We start from the raw sequence: 17416 nt of genomic DNA on the forward strand, positions 1-17416 counted from the left end.
ATGCAAATACATTTTATGCTTTTTAGCTTGGCTCTGTCAGCTGCAAGGGCTGGCTGTGCCTGTTTAGTCAAGGGATGTATTATAAAAACAGACAGACTATTAAATGAAAAACTGGGGATGAAAACAAGAGGCCGAAATACAAAATATACTTTCTTAATAGTGACTATGGAAATTCTGTACCTAAACAACCCTGGATTTTTTAGTGGTGATAATACTGATTTAGTGTTTATTCATGGGCTATATGGATTTTTGTTACTTGCTGCCTTCTTTTCTCTGTGCAAGTCTCTGAAGATACTGTGACCTACATGAGGAGTGGCTAAAAAAGGAGTTTGTAATTGTCTATTTGCAGTACACTTAGGTTCAGCTCTTAGTTATGAGACCCAAGGTGTTTTGGTTTTTTCTTTTGACTTGGTTTAGGTGTTGTTTTTTTTTTTGTTTTTTTTTGGTTTTTTTTTTTTTTTTTGTGAGTGTCAATAGTTCATTGAAGGGTAAGCCTTGAAATTTTGCTAGGTTTAATTCTGATGTAGCCAGGCTGTTCACTGTGTCAAAATGTTTCTCAGGTCACTTGGCTAACCATTGCTGCCACCTTGGTGAGGACCAGAGAAACAACAGAAACATCCCAACCAACACAAATTAATCAGTTTTATTTGCTTATGTCTTTTTATCTGATAATTAAAATTGACTGTTTAGTTCAACAGAAAACCTATGCACAAATGACATTGATTTGTTTTGATAGGCTTATTGGAAGACAAATGAGCTTATGAATTACTAGTAACTAAGGAGTGAGAATGATGATAAAATCCTTTGAAGTGCTTCATAAAACAAAGTTTTGAGGAAGTCTGTGGCTGAAGTTCAACATCTGTTCATCTTTTTAAATTTTTCATCTAATCTAAACTGTTTTAATTATTTTCACTTCCACTCTGTCTGAAAGGGTAGGGGTGGTTCCTAAAGCACAAGGTTTTCTTCAGTGCATGACAGGGACAGCACTGAGCAGGACTTAATAATTAATTAAACACATCTGTTTCCAGTCAAACAAGCTCAAATCAGTTTGCATCAAATAGAATGGATCACACAGCATTTTTTATTATTGAGCTTGTTAAGTGAATGGATGCATTCAATAATGGGCAAAGTGCCCTTTGTGATTGAAAGAGTTATTTTTTTCTTTCTTGTTACTAGGCTTGCAGGTAATAACCTTAACGTTTTAGGTGTGACAAGAACAATTGAATTACTAACACAAAATAGGCTTATTTTGAATTTGGATTTATTTTGAAAGCATGAGTAAAGAGCTTATCCTACAATAGGAAATCTGCAGTTCTTTGAAACTCAGATCTAGTCCAAGAAACTAGAATATGAAAAACCTATTGCAAGGAATTTTTGAGCTGTGCTTTGTTCACATGTCAACACATTTTATCTTCAGTACTCTTAAAGGGAAAGAAAATTTCTATGAATATCTCTGGCACTTGGCAGTGGAGCAAGCTTAAAATGTAACTGACAAACCATAGAACAGAACTAGCTCCTTCCTGAAAATTGTTCTTTTCTGTCACTTAAATGTTATTTTGGGGAGAAGAGATGTAGAAATTGTTCTTTGAGAACTTAGGTGTTCTTTTGACTTGTAGGGGAAAGAGCCTTTAAGGAGATAAGCCCTTCTGAACATAAAACCCCATATTTCCTTGATATGTCAAGTATATATGTAAACTTGCCATATAGTTGAGTGTTAAAAATGAGGAAGAGTCAGAGCTTGACCCTGATGTCTAATGTATCACCTTATATGTATGAGCTGTGCCCCCAAGCAAAGTAAATAACACTCTGAACTGTGACCAAACCATGAAATAAATTAGTAGACCATATATTTTGGACTGTCCTCTATGGCCTCTAAGCCTTCTGTATCAGGACAAAATCTGACATTCATCATTGACTGTCTCCAAAATTAACTTTCCTAATGATCTTTCCTCTATTTTCTGTCCAAAAATGTTACAGAGTCTGGGGTATACAAAAATTTGAGCCAAAGAAAGAATTCCAGCTGAGGTCAATAATAATATTGTTTTTATATAAGGAGGTTTTAGGATTTGGTGTCCCTGACATCGGGCCTTTGGATTAGTGGAAAGATAAAATTCCTAGTGCAGACCCAATACTTGTTTTTTCCATTAATGATATTTAAGGTTTATGTAATTATTCAGGTATTTATAACAAATATTTAATAATAAATAACTGTGCTGCTTTTCTGAGAAATGTAACATGAAGCATTGCTTATGCAGAGAAGAGAAGGAATATTGTACAGGAAAGAATGGAGTAACCTTTAGGACTGGAGCACTTGGGTGAAATTTACATTTAAAGATGAGGAAATGTCTTATTCCAGTGATGTGTTTTCCCTTTGATGTGAAGACAAGTGAAGGGAACTGCCTGATGGTCTTGGTTGATGACAGTGAACCAGCAGTGTGATTTAGCTCTCATTAAGGCAAGCATTTCTTCAGTATTATCTTGGAAGCTGTTTCCAGGACAAGCAAAATGTTGATGCTTTTGCAAAAGGCAGTGCTAAACTTTGGATTCCCAGGTGCAAAAATAAACATGGAGGGAGGGGCTTGTCCTCCCCAAGGAAACAGGGCAAGTACAGCTGATTTTTCCAGGAGATGAAACTTGAAGAGTTTGTAAATGTATAGCTACAGATCTATAAATGCATTATGAATGTAAAATTCAACAGAGAAAAGGGAAGACCTTTAACTTGAAAGTCAGTGATGACATAAGGAACTACAAAATAGCTGTAGGAAAATTCAAGATAGAAATTAAAGGCAGCAAGGCTCGGAGAGCATTATTCCTACATCACTGGCTTAGTCTTGTCCATGCTACTACAAATGCTGTTTTAAAAACAGGCACAGTTTTGCCCCTGCATTCTAACTCCTGTTAGAAAGCTTTCAGCACCCAAATGAATCAGACTCTGAAACTGCTGTCCACAAAATGAAGTGTAGGTAAAAGGCCCAGCTCTTTCACAAAGGAAGTTGTGTCCACAAATAGGATTGTGCGATGTGGTTAGCTCTGACCACACAGAGCTGCTTTGTAACCTGCTGATCTCTACAAGTGCTGTGCCCTTTCCTATTTCTGTAACTCCCTTAAATTCCAACATATCTGATGTTTTCTTTGAATAGGTTACTCTTTTAAGTCTGTTTTTGAAAATTCCTGATAGTGAATGGTGGTCACGTTCCTTTTTTGTTTATCTCTTTGCTCGAATGTGGCTACAGTGAATTAGCATAAATGGTGTGAGGAAAGTAGTTAATATAATTTGTATTCTTCTTTAATCCTTTGAATTTACCTCCTTGAAGATAAATCAAAGATGAGTTTGGTTCATAAATATGTTCAGAAGATGAATACAGTAGGGGGAAAAGAATCCTGTTTTATGGTATTTTTAAGACCAGAAATAAATCCTTTATAATCAGTAATTGACCTATATGATATGTTTTTTCCAGTTTGTTTCAGATCCTTGTGCCAGCAACCCCTGTCTCCATGGTAACTGCAGCACCAGCGGGGATGGGTACCTGTGTGTGTGCAGCGCGGGCTTTGAGGGAGCGCACTGCGAGCGCTCCGCCCGCGGCCCTGCGGCCTCCGCGGGGACAGAGGCCAGCCCGCCCCGGCACGGCAGCCCGGCCTCGTCCACCCTGGAGCCTGACATTGCCCTGCCCCGCTCCAGAGCCACCGTCACCTTACCCACGTGGCAGCCAAGGGCTGGACAGAGAGTTGTGGACCTCAAATGGGATGAAATCGAGGTGAGACTATTCCGTCGCAGTGAAAATTCACTGACACGAAACCTTTAAAGTGGTTTTTTTGCGTTGTCATTTCTGCGTGGTTTCATGATGTCCTCATGAGAAGGCTGAAGATGTGATCTCTGCCCTGAGTTAATATGCTGATAAAATTGAAACAAAAACCCATTTGATCCATGTTATGAGTAATGGACTTAAGCTGGCTAATGTGTTGTATTAGATACTTCTTTGAAATGGGATAATATTGGTTCTTCCAGTCAATTGTGACAACGTATCTCCAAACATCAAATAAATTTAGGAAATGCTAAAAGTTAAAGCAATTCCTTTAATATATTTTTTGGTATTTGCCATTATTATCGCATTTTGCTACATGTTTCTGCATTATTGAGACAACACAGTTGCTTGAGGATTGGAAGTGGTAGCTAATACATTACACAGGGCACAACTCTAGGGATGCAATGACAGTGGTGGAAACTTTTAAATGTTTAAATTTTAAACATTTGTTTTAACTCCAACAAACAAATCTCTGTCAAAATGTAACAATATCTGGTAAAACTACAGTTGGAAAGCACATAACGTATGATCCTTAATAAATGTGATCTTTGCTTTCTGCTGTGTTGCACTCTGTGCTGTTTGTAATGCTTAAATATTTTCATAGACTGAAGTATCAGCAAAAATTAAAAAAACTATCAAGCTTAACCAAGTTATTGTTAAAGGAATGATCAGCTTAGTACCAAGTTCTATGAATAGTGAAACTTGTTGCTGAAAAAATACTTAAATTTCTGTAGGCAAATTTTTATGACATCTTTTTCTTTTTGAGAAAGACCTTGTAATATAATTTTATTTCAGGTTATTCAGGAATAAATAGGTAAAATGTCAATTGTGTCTTTTTTTTGAGATGTTTCAATGAGTTTGATTCTCCTGAGGTGTTTTAACATACTGCATAATGAGAAAGTAAGCAGACAGGAGTTTAATCATGGAACAAGTTTAATCATTTCATCACTCTTTTCTGGCCCAAACATATTTGTTGAAGTTTCCACTGTAAAATTTATTTAATCAATGTTATGAAAGTAGAATCAGACCATGTAAAATATATGTTTGTTGTGTTACAATTCTGATATTAGCTGAGGTAGAAGTATTTATAGGGCTGTATTCCATTTCAGTGGGAGTGCTGGTGGGCAATGTCTGGAGCATAAAGCTTTATTTCCTGGAATTCCATCTCCCATATCTGTTATTTTACAGTAGAACATATGTCAGGCACCAAGGATGGAGTTTGGAGAGATCACTGAAGCAGAAACAAACAATGATCTGCTCTTATTACTTAGTTTAAATGCAGTCTCATCTCTGCATGGGTGATCCATATGTCCTGATCAATTAAGGGCATGCTCTTCCCTGTTCCAGATTTCCCTGGTATGTCGTCCTCAATCTGTGGTCTGGTGTTGTATAAGGAACATTTCTGCCTGGTTTGCATTTTAGGTAGATTCAGTAAGAATTTCAGTCAGGCAGATAATTCACAAGTGACTATTCCAATAGCTGAAATTCACCCTTCTGCATGTCTTCTCTAAGAAATACAGATAGGTCATCAGTTGCTATTGCATGACTAACACTAGCAGGCAATTACTTGCTATCCTACTACAAAATTGCTTGTGTTGATGTGTTTTAATATACTGTGATGGGTCTTGTATTTTTGACAAGCCCTCCAGTGTGGCATAATGACCTTCTACCTTGTTCTTTGGAAGTCACAGTGAGAGAGATGATTATCTGGAACAAAGAGATTTCAGTTGCTGATTCGAGACATTGTATCTGATCTCTATTAACTGAGGAGAGTTGATTTGCCTGACGGTCTGTGCTCCAAAGCCTCTTTAGTGGAGGTTTCAAAAGTCAAATGTGTTAATAACAAAACTCTACCTTTCCTCATTGCTGTAAGATCTTTGCAAAACTTGGTCATTCACTCTCTTGAAAGGAAGAGTAGATGTAGGTTTTGTATTGCAAAAATGTTCTCTTGTGATCTTTGAGTTTCAAAGGATAACAAGTACTGATATTATGTTGTTGTTTGTTTTTATGAATCTTCCCAGAGAGTCTGTTTTCCAAATTATTCTATACTGGTAGTGGAAGTGAATTAATGTTCTTCAGACCCTATGGTCTCAGAGAGAAATTTTGCCAGACTTTTTCCAAATGGAAGCTCTCACTATCTTCAAGGATGAAGTTTCCATGAAAGCTTTTCAGGGAAATTTTGGGAACTCAAAGAATGAACACCTGAGAGAAGTAAGCTGTCTAGGAGAGGCATGATGTGTGCTTACAGTTGGACATGTTTTCTATATTCCTTGGATAGCAGGGATACATTTAGCACTGCTTGCTGGAATCAGCTGTCTCAGTAGTGTCTGTACCAGCAGGTAACACACGGATGTCTTTGGATGCAGTTTAATTTCTGAGTGGTCTTCATATAAGAAATTAATCTTTTCGTGATGTCCAGATTAAGGACTAAAACCATAGATCATAAGCAAGAATTTTTTCTCTCAGTTGATTTTCTTTAGTATAATATGAATTTATCTTTGTGCTTACCCATTGACAGATAATTCTTTTTCCTACTTGGGGCAAGGGGTTCCCCTTGTAGAGAGATCCAGCTAACAGTCCCCATTTCCCCAGTTCAATCATCTTTTGTGTTACAGTGTATAGGAGATATTTATTAGCCAGTAATGGAGGGAAAAGGAAACCATCTCATTAATCCTACTCAATTAATGGATTTAATAAAGATTTCAATGTACAAAATCAATGGTAAGAATAGCAGTACCATACTCTTTTATACAGCTTTTCATAATAGACCTGAAATTCTTTTCAAAGGAAATCAGCTGTATTATTCCCATTTTACAGACTGAGATGCTGAAGCACAGAGCAGTGGAGTGATTTGCCAGGTGTGCAGCCAGAAATTAGAATGCTGAGCATGTGAGTCCTAGTCTAACCTTCTATTTATACTGCAATTTTGTGCTCAGATTCAAGGCTTTGGAACTAATGATTAGAGGCTACAATAAACTTCTATTTCCCCTTGCAGTGGGGACAGTATTTGTTTTATGTGTGTCCTTAGTCAGTAAATTGCAAGCCTTTAGGAGAGTGGCTGAATCAGGTGTAAAATCCTGAGTGTTCCTGCTCTGTAGCAATGGCAGAATTATTCCTTAAGTATATTCTTGAAACAGGAACCTTTTAGTCTTGACTAATTTTATGTGTTGCTAAATGTTTTTGCATTTTTTTGGTCAAAGTATGATATGGGTGCAGAAGGAGGAACAGAATCTGAACAAAGCCATTTGAGATTGATAAATACAGAATAGAAACTTGATCCTTAAAAATGATATCTTAGGAAAACCTTTCACATGGAAATGGGTGCAGGTTGGAGTATAAATGCTTGTCCTCTGCTTACCCTGTTTTCTTGACATTCCCTCTTATTATTGCTGTTAAGAGCTGGAATGTGTGTAATTTTGATTTGACTTAGGACAGCTTTTCTAACTGTGTATAAGATTTGTTTTTGAAATCTCAATAATTTTTCTTTTGTTCTGAGAAAAATAAATTCTACAAACACAGGAGAATGAAGGAAGCACAGATTTTGGTAGAATAATATTTGCTTTCTTCTAGGATAAATCTGTAATTTCAATAACTCTCCTACAATATTAATTTCTGGAACTTTTTGTTTATATAGAAACATAATTTTCATAGACAACTTGATGTAAGTATCTCTGGAGAGCTGCTACTTTTTATTGTATTTATTTTTTGAATAAAAACCTAAATGTCTCTAAAAACTCAATATGCTTAAACAAAACTTATGTGAATTTCATGCAAACCTCAGTTTATTATATTCCATTACTAAATCATGTTCAATAGATAGTCATAAATACTAGGTTTCCTAAAATTTAAGCTCTTTGAGACAGAAGTTATGTCAAGATATTGAAGGTCTTCTCTTCTGAAGCTATATTGGTGGGTGGGCTCAGGATTTTTGGTTATCCAGAGCTGTTTTTGAAAAGTATCTGGATTCATTTAACTGTTCCTTCAGGAATCATCCTGTTTTGAAGTCCTAGGGAGTTCAAGGGAGAAAGAGGGGAAAAAAAAAAAACAACCCCGACCCTGATGTGTTTACTGCCTTTCAATGTTTTGGTGTAGAAATATCTATAGCTGACTTGACAGTCTTAGGTTGAAATTTATGTCTCAGCTTATCCTCCAGTGAGCTGAGCTCATACACTGCATGCAAAGATTTGACTATGTGCAATTTTTGCTCAATGAACTTGTTGACACAGTGTTTATCTTTCTTTTCAGAACAGTTCCATAGACTCTGGAATAATAAATGACTATTAATTCTTGATGGAAGTAATCTTTGTTGAATGACTGTGCTGTGATCTAAGTAGAGGATAGGCAGCTAAGCCTCACACAGCCACTTGCTCACTGCCCCATCCAGTGAGATGGGAGAGAAAATTGGAAGGGTAAAAGTGGGAAAACTCATGGGAAGATGAAGACATTTCAGTAGTTTTAAAAAGGAGAAATAGAAAACAAGAAAGAAAAAACCTGAATGAAACAAGTAATGCAAAAAGCCCTAATTACTCACCACCAAGTAACTGATGCCCAGTCACTCTCTGAGCAACAGCAGCTCTGGCCAAGTTCCAGCACCAGTTTCATTGCTGAGCGTGGCCTCCTGTGGAGGGGATGTCCCTTTGGTCAGCCGGGATCTGCTGTCCCACTGTGTTCCCTCAGCACCCCCAGCCTGCTCCTGGTAGGGCACTCTGAGAAAGAGAAAAGGCCTTGATGCTGTGTGAACACTTCAGTGATAACTAAAATATCCCTGTTACCAACCCTGTGTTCATCACAAGTCCAAAACATGCAAGCACAGCAGCATAGCACTGTGCAAGCCATTGTGAACAAAATTAACTCCATCCCAGCCAAAACCAGTGCAGACTGAATGTCAGATTTTATGAAGCTGACCCTGAATTTGGTGGATGGCTTGAAACCAGAAGGCGGCTTGCTGAAATGATAATCTAGGTAATCTGTCATTGTGTAAGAGAGCCTCCTGTGCCTGCTGATGCCTCTTGGTGGGATGTTGGCATTGATAGTCTATGACAGAAAAACAAAGTTTTAATAATGTTATCTGGAGGATTGCCGTGCACTGGAAGGTGCTGGATCCTCCTGGTGCTGTGGTTGCTGACTCTACAAAGTGGCTCTTGCTCAGATGGGCAAAGAAACAGACTTCCAGCAAGAGAATTTGCTGGGTGGATGTGCAGCCTCCCTTACACCGGGTTTCTGTGATAACTGGTAAGACTTCTTCATCTGATACTGTTTTTGGATGCAGTCTGTCAGTCTCCCCCTGGTGTTCCTCAGAGAGGCACTACTCCTACTCTAAACACTTTTGCTTTTCTCTCCCACTGGTGAGATATGTTAGAAGTAAACCTTGATTTTCTTTCTGTTCTGGTTTTCTTTCAAGCATTGTCCCATTTGAAACTCTGAGGGTAGAACCAAGTGCAGTGATGTGGAGGTTAAGCTAAATCACACTAGATTTTTCAGCAGCAGTAGTTTTTCTGTGCTACAGGGCAAGGATACTGGAACTGCTTTTTTTTTCTTTTAGAATTTTGTTCTGAGTTCAATTTCTGTGCTAGAAATGATCCTGCTTTGTTCCTTGACATCCTGACATTAAGAAGATAGTACTAGATCCCTCTCTTGTGGTTCTATTCCGTTGCCTTTTATTTTCCTACTTCTCTTTTCACCTTTTATTTGCCAACAGCTGTTCAAGATCTATAGTTAGGATCTAACCTGTTTTATTTCTTTCATGTATTATTTTTTCCTTACATAAGGAAGACTGCCAAAAGTGTTACATGTCTTAAAAATGAGGGATGCCTCTTGCCACACTTACAGGGTCAGAAGAGAATAAATCCTGATGGCCTTATTCTGATAAAAAAAGTAGTTGTATGTTCAGAAAAGCCAAAATTGCACGTTATGAAACTTGCTTTATTGAACTGAAATTTAATGTGAAATCCCTTGGAAGAAAATCTGAAAGAACTAGCATTTACAAGACCATCCCTCATACTGCGTTTGTCATGATAGTTTCTGTCCTACTGAAGAACTGAAAGGTTTTCTTTCATAATGACCATGCCAGTTTTCATGGGGTACCACCCAGAACACAGCCTTGCTTTTGTCAAAAAACTCATTTTCTCACTCCTTCCATAACATAATGTCTTGGATGAGTTTGTGTCCATCTTTTTTATTTAGTTAAGAATTATGCGTGCATTCATACATTGTGTTTAATTCCAGGCTAATTTGCCCCACTTTTCTCTGGCTGCAATACTGTGCAGAGTTGTCTGTTGCCCCACTAGGAGGTAAGAAGAGGAGAACAGCTTTTGGAGATGAAAAAACAAGAGGTTGACCAGATAGAAAATTCCCAAGGCAATATTTTGAAAGAGAACATTCTCAGAACAGGGGGGAAGTACCTGAGTCACAGGTGTCTGTGTGTGCCTGAATGTGCACACACATGCACACATACTTATTTGTGGTTAATTTGGGGATATTTTCAAAAGAAGCACTTTCACTGTGTGCTGGAGAGGGGTTTAGTGAAAGCTGCGGTGTCACTGAAGTTACAATGACAATTAACAGGAAATACTTAATAGGCAGCTGGCTCATGGGCTGACTTTTCACTGACAGCCTCATAGTGTCGGTGAGCTTCAAGGCACCTCTGGGTTTCTTTCTAGTCCAAACCCTTGCTCCAAGCAGGGTCAGCTAGAGCAGGTTGCTCAGGACTTTATTCAGCTGAGATTTAAGTAACTCAAAGGATGGAAGGTCCACAAGATACCTGAGCAGCCTCCTCCACTGACTGGAACTATCTGTTGGTTTTTAAAATTATTTATTAATACCTTGTTGATAGGGTAGTGAGGGCTTTCTAAGGCACATATAAATTTGGCCATCCTACTTACAAACCACTTTTAAATTTGAGGAAAGTGTGGTGCATTTTGCAAGAAGTAAAAGCTTTCTGCCATTCTATCAACTTGGGACTGAGGTACAAAAGAAATGCAAACATATCATGGCAGCAGAATGGCTGGATTTTGCACTGTCAGGATTAGTCTGCCTGTGTTGATAAGGCCTTGTAGAATTACAAATGTCTGCTCAACTTTTTAAGAAATCTACTATGAAATTTCATATACAACAGCTATCTTCAGAGAACTAATTTCAGCACTGAGAGGCTGCATAAATGTAGACTTAGTCTGTAGGCTCCTCTTCTCAGCCTTATTGAATTAAAGTCTAGTACACTTAGGAAAGTAATAAAGGCACTCACTCATGTAAAAATATTGCCTTGGGATTTATATAGGTATTTCAGCACTTGTTGGAATAAGTGTATATCCCATTATTCTAGTTTTGTTAGGCAAGAGAATATCTGCCTAACTCATGCTATTTAATTTCTTCAGAAAAGTTGCAATATGGAAGAATAGTCTATTTCTCTCTTAGGCACCAGTCCTGATTTTCTTTGCAATCTCTTCTATACCACTGCCATGGCCTGGTAAGGAAATCTAACAAATTCACTGCTGGCTTGTTAAGGCCCAGGTGGAGATTGTAGGAGTGAGAACTCTCAAGATTTCACTCTTGCTTTCTCAAATGATGCTGCTCTTTTACCTATGTAAAGTCTAAAGGCATTTGAAGGAGAAATATAGTTTTTGTATATTATGTTATCTTTTAAGAAAAATATAGCATGATTTAGATGCAAACTTGTGAAACTTTTATATAAAGAGGAATTCTTTACTATCCAAAATTTTATATTTAATAATCTTTAAATAAGATATTGAAGAACAGTCTTGGATGTATTCTATGTTGACACGGGAGCTTATCTTTGTAATCAGCTCCTAAACATACTTCAGACTCTGGAGGGTGCATGAAGGTTTTATTTTCTTTGGTGCCTATTTTTAAAGTAGCTGCATCATTTGTGTAAATGTTTATAAGTCTGTTCCCCAAGAACCTTCTTTTTGTCCTGACGTTTCTGCACTATTAAATGCTTCAGGAGAAGTGTTGGATGTCATTGCAGTTATGTTATGTTTTCTTTTGATTGTCTTTAAATGACATTAGATACCTACTATATTTGTATTTTTTACTTTAGACTAGAAATGATCTTTATTTTGTCCTCTGAAAATCATTAAAGTATATTTCCCAGTGACTTCAGTTTTAAATATCTCCTACCAGTGTCCTTTAATGCTGTAATATATTGGTTGTCTTTGGCCTCATTCTTCAGTAGTACAGTTTTGCAGAGTGCTCTGTTAAGACATGAAAGAGACACACTTAAAACTCTTTATAAAAATTTCTCACAGCTGTGAAAAAACTGTAATTTGTTTCTTAATTCAGGTGTCAAAGCTGTCATTTTTTGTCTCCACAGAACTTGTCTGAAATAGGATGCTGCTGAGACAATTTTTTTCCTTATGAGAGTTACTGCTTCTTCCTATGTTTTTTTGTCTGGTTCAAGTAGCAGGGTTGTTAATATATAAAAAAATTCAAATTTCCGTTGTCATAAAATCTGGGTTTAGCATCCTATTGGTTTAGATGTTTCTTTTTACTAGATTCTTAGAGCAGGAAGTCAGGGCCAATTACAAGTGGCCATTTTATGAAGGTTAAATCTCAGATCATGTTCTGTAGCCACTTTGTTCAGCTCTTGCTTATATGATTCTATTAGTTTTATTACAGTTGCAAAGATATCAATACCTTTTACTTTAAAAACTTCCATTATTAAACAGTAAGGTAAATGAAATGCTTACATTACAATTTCCCCCTATGTCCTAAGGTATGATCCCTGAAATTGTAAAACTATAGAAATACTATGAAAAGGAGTGTGTTATAGATGTAGAATGAGACTGTATGAGAATAGAGATACTTATTTCTTTTTCCCCTTTGTTCCAATAGGCATGCAGATTCTCAAAGAAAAAAAGTTTAAATGTTGGCAAATATAAAAGGAAGAGTGTTAGCCAAACTAATTTTGGATGCATTGTACTTTGACTGTTAGTTCCATACTTTTGACTCCTGAGATTTAAAAGTTGTAATGGATATGTTATAATTTTTCAAAGTTATTTTGAAAAAATACAATAAAATTGCATCTTGCTTTATTTTCGTGAACCAAATGTATTCATATTGTATACATCAGGGAATTCAACAATGAATTGAGTAATCTAGACACTGGGAAATCATTCACTTGGGAAATGTGAATACTGAGTATTTGTCTTGCCTGAGTCAAGATAAGCTCTGAGTGTCCTAAAAATTATTACTTGCATCATATTCTCGACTTCTGTTCATGTATTATTTACATGTGTTTCATTACATTCATGTAATATTTAAAGTTTCAATTGTATTTAAATTTACAAATTTTATTCTGGCTTTTGCTTTGATGTAAGATTAATTCATGGAAGTGTGTCAGGTTGCATATTTGTATTTTCAGATTAAGGTTGATGTAAAAAGTTTGAAAAACATTCTCTTTGGCTGAAAGAATAGCATTTCAAACTGCCTAGAATTTTGAAGATTAAACTGATATGTTGGTTTTTTTTCCAATGTGACATTTCATAGGCAAGTTGATGAACATACATGAAAAGTTATTTTAAACTTCTGATGATATTAAGTGATAGACTCAATTATGCCACATAAAGTATTCCTTATTTGAAATAAATGTACTCTTGGAAAGACTAATAATTTTCACACTATCTTAAGGAAATTACTGCTATGAAGATCTGAATAATTAGGGAGTCTCTGTGGTTCCTGTGTTGCATGACACTGTGTATGGTGTCTGGATGTAGTTAATGTAATAAATTATTTTTTTGCCTACCAGGCATCACTGGATTTGGCAAATATATCCTTTTGTCTCACTGTGATCATAATTTTTTTTCCCATCTGAAACTACTGTTTGTCCAAGCAATTTTTACTTGGAAAGAAGAGTAATGGGCCAATGGGAGAGTGTTTTTCAAAGGAAAAATCTGTTTGGAAAAAAACCCCCATATATCAATATGGTAGAAAGGCAATGTCTGTATTTGTTAGTATAAATCCTTCAGTATTGCATAGATTAATGATGAACTATTTCTTGGATGTAGCAAATATTAGAGCATCATTTATTATTCTAAAGGACCAGAAAACTATTCATATTTTTCTAAATATGTTAACTTTTAAAGGAAGAGGCCTTTAGAAGTTCAGACTTTTCTGCAGGAGCTTTTTATTAAAACAAAACCCTGAAAGGATGGTTATGTGAATTTTCAGCACCTCTTTTGGCAGCATTAAGGTTTCAGTGAATGTTCCTGAGTATTTTTAGATGACTGCTAGACTATTAGTGTCATTTGTAAAAAAAAAAATCTTTCATGTTTTTAGTCAGATTTTATGGCTTATTGTTAAATGAAGTTATTTTTCTTTTCAGATAACCCCAGATGTGGCTTGTGGAAATGCCAGTTCCAATACTTCTGCTGGAGGCCGGCTTATCTCCTTTGAAGTTCCACAGAATACATCAATAAAGTGAGAATATTCTTATATGTGATGAAATACAAAAGCACTTTTATTTTCATTTGACTGGATATTTTAGAAAACAGTTTTTCAGATAGGCAAATTTGTCAAATGACTAAAGGATGATGAGAGAATTCAGACAGACTTCAAGCATGTAGCAAAGCCATGATAGCTCTTTGCTTGGCATAATTTCTCCCACATCTTTAGTGTTTTAGAAGATGTTAGCATGTAAGCTGTCTCTGGGCCATCATAATGCATTAGAAATTAGGGCAGATGTGTTGAAGATGTCAGTTTGGAAAAGATATGACTTAGTGCAGTGAACACACTTTTTCCCTCTTTAATCTCAAGATGAACTTGCTGATAGAAAGTATTATTGTTGACTATATAAGTGCCTGTATATTGTGCATTTGTATTTGGTTTCTGGGTTATTGCTTTGGGTGTCCCCATTAGCTGTGAAACCTTTGTGTTTGTCCTAAAAAACATTTCTCAAAAAATTTGAATTTATTCTGTTATTCACTTTTCAAAATCATGCTTTTTGGATAAATGCTTGTTTTGTTTTGTTTTGTTTAATTAACAGAACCTGACTTCCTAGAAAGATCTGATTCTGTCACTGGGATGAGGCATTTTCTTATTGGAAATTTTATTAAAAAAAAAAATCTGCCAACGTAGTTCTCTGGCTCACAGCTTTGCTGCAATTTTAGACTTACATTTTCCCAAAATAGCCTACTTTTCTCATACTGTCATCTCATCTTTCAGAATCCCATGTTTCTGTTAAAAAAGGCCATGCTCACAGGAAAAAAACAAAGTGATGCAAGCAGACAAGCTGCAGACAGTTTGGAGCAGTAACTGTTAAACGTGGGGGCCGTCCCACCCTTCCCACGGGCTTTGAATTGTGCTCATTCATGAGCCTTGAGCCCAAGTCAGGAGCAGATCTGGGAGCGTGGATGCCCTGGCTGGCTGCAGTCTGAAAGCAAACAAGTGGCTTTTCTTGGAATCGGGAAAAAGCCAGCATTTGTGGATTCTAAAGTTGTATTTAAGAGCCTTGATGGAGAAACCCAGTTTTAAAGGAGGTTGCAGAGTACACAGTTGGTTTTGGTAATTTTTACATTGTATATATTTAGTAGAGTTTTATGCCTGAGTAGATTAGTGCAAGTCAAGATCAATTTTTATTTCATTTACTATCTTAAAGGCACAAGTAACTTACCTGATTCAATGGCTATCTCTGAAAGGGGAATAATTTCAGTTCAGTAAGTTGATTTTGTTTTGATTGTCATATGAGACCTAAACTGTAAAACTAGTTGCTATCCTGTTCTAAAAGTGAGACATTGAACTTTTGTAATAGCAGTTGGGGTTGTTCTTAAAGACGTTGCAAATACTGTAAAAAATTTGCTTCTTATGACACCTAGTTGCAAGATTTTTTCAATGTCTGTTGCACATTGGTTTTCTTGTTTAAAAGTCAAATAACAAGTGACCAGGGATAAACTGCCTTTGTTTTTAGCAGAATTGAATCAATTTCAGTATAGAATATTGTGGAACAGAACTTCATCTCTAGGTATTTGAAGGTCTGTTTACAGTAGGAGAGAATTACCAGTTTTTAGCAGTTGGATGCAGTTATGTTTGTATTTCTGGAGGTTTGTTCAAACTCATTTTGGATTCCTTCATAGGAAATTAATGTAAATACTTGGGACCTTACCAGAAATATGACAGATTTTTATTGTTTCATTATGGAGGTGAGTAGGAAAAGCAGTGCCCTGTGAGTACAGAGACTGGCATAATGTAGCTCCCTAATGGAGCCGACAGAGTGGATGCAGCAGTAGACTTTCTATCCAATCTGTCAATATTCAGGAAGGCACCATGGGCTCAGTGACCTTGGGAGCATTACATGACTCATTTGATTTACAAGAATAAACTGTCCTGAATCTTCGATCTGGTGTGTCAGACAAATGAGGATTTCTAGCAGGATCTGTCTCCTGGTATTGAGTGAACATTGAATGTTCTTCAGTAAACAGCAGGGCTGCGTGTACTTCAGCTGCAGAAAATAATGGCACCGTAGGATGGAGGTAATACTCAAAAAGACATAATTAAAAAAACTGAATAAGGATCCCTCTTAAGGATATACCTCACTATTATGTGGCATTTATCTAAAACTCTTCTTGGGTATTAGGATGGTGACCTTCAAGTATCAGAAATTGGGACTCTGTATGATTTAATCTGCTATTACATAAACTATTATGCAAATCTTACAGCTGAAGCATTTTTAAGTTCTGTGGACATGCTAAAGACATTCAGGGTTTTTCCTAATTCCATACTTGCTAGATTTAGGTTTCCCATCTTTGTTAAGGTTCATTTCTACAGTGATGTACTTCCTAATTACACCGACTCTCTCAGTGTAAATTTTCTCATAATTTCTTTTCTTAGAATAAGGCAAGATGCTACTGCTTCTCTCATTCTGCTGTGGAAGGTCACAAGCACTGGATTTAAACAGTGTTCACTTATTGATGGCAGAAGTGTCACTCTTCTCCAGGCACTGGGTGGACTTGTCCTTTCTGAAGAAATGCTTGCATTAGGCAACAACTACTTTATTGGTGAGTAACATGCTGACTTTCTGTCCATCACCTCTAGGTGACAGCTGATGGTTTGCTCAGCATTTAGGGGAACAAAGGACTAATTCCTTTAAGTGCTGAAAGATCCTAATGGGATATTGGGACCATGTTTCAGACATTGGTTCATTCAAACCAGACAAGAGCTACTCTAAATTCTTACACAGTGGGCACCTCTCACTTTAAAATCTACACAGTCATTTTTGTCTGATACCTTGAGATGATGCAAGTTATTTTATATGTTCTAATTTAATAAACTTTTGGCAAATGCTGCAGTATATAATTGAATGCTTGAGGTGTTTCTTTGTCAGGGATTGTGTCATGGGATGCTTTGTGAAGAAGCTTAAGCCTGTAGACAGGAAAACTGAAAAAATACATTACAAGATCAGATTTCCTATTACATTTTAACAGTGTTTAATTGCACAGCTTTTTTATCTTCTAGTGTTGTCTCTGTGACTATGGAGCCTTAGAAATATATTATTTGTTTCACTCAGCAATTAAATGTTAAGCATCTTTGTGGAAGGAGTATAATGAAAATAGCCTGATACGTTATTTTTAAGGGTATGGGAAATAACACAGATTTAAAGCTATATT

At 36.5% G+C, this 17416-nt stretch overlaps 1 protein-coding gene across 1 annotated transcript in view; it reads left to right on the forward strand.

Annotated features, from left to right (window-relative positions):
- The window catches only part of DNER (delta/notch like EGF repeat containing), a 107423-nt gene that overhangs the window by 40662 nt on the left and 49345 nt on the right, over positions 1–17416 (forward strand). The window contains exons 2-4 of the mRNA XM_059479705.1: positions 3459–3755; positions 14140–14234; positions 16641–16807. Coding sequence (XP_059335688.1) covers positions 3459–3755; positions 14140–14234; positions 16641–16807 — 559 coding nt within the window. The remainder of the gene's footprint in view (positions 1–3458; positions 3756–14139; positions 14235–16640; positions 16808–17416) is intronic.

The sequence above is a fragment of the Ammospiza nelsoni genome, chromosome 10 (assembly GCF_027579445.1).
Source record: "Ammospiza nelsoni isolate bAmmNel1 chromosome 10, bAmmNel1.pri, whole genome shotgun sequence".
NCBI lineage: Eukaryota > Metazoa > Chordata > Aves > Passeriformes > Passerellidae > Ammospiza > Ammospiza nelsoni.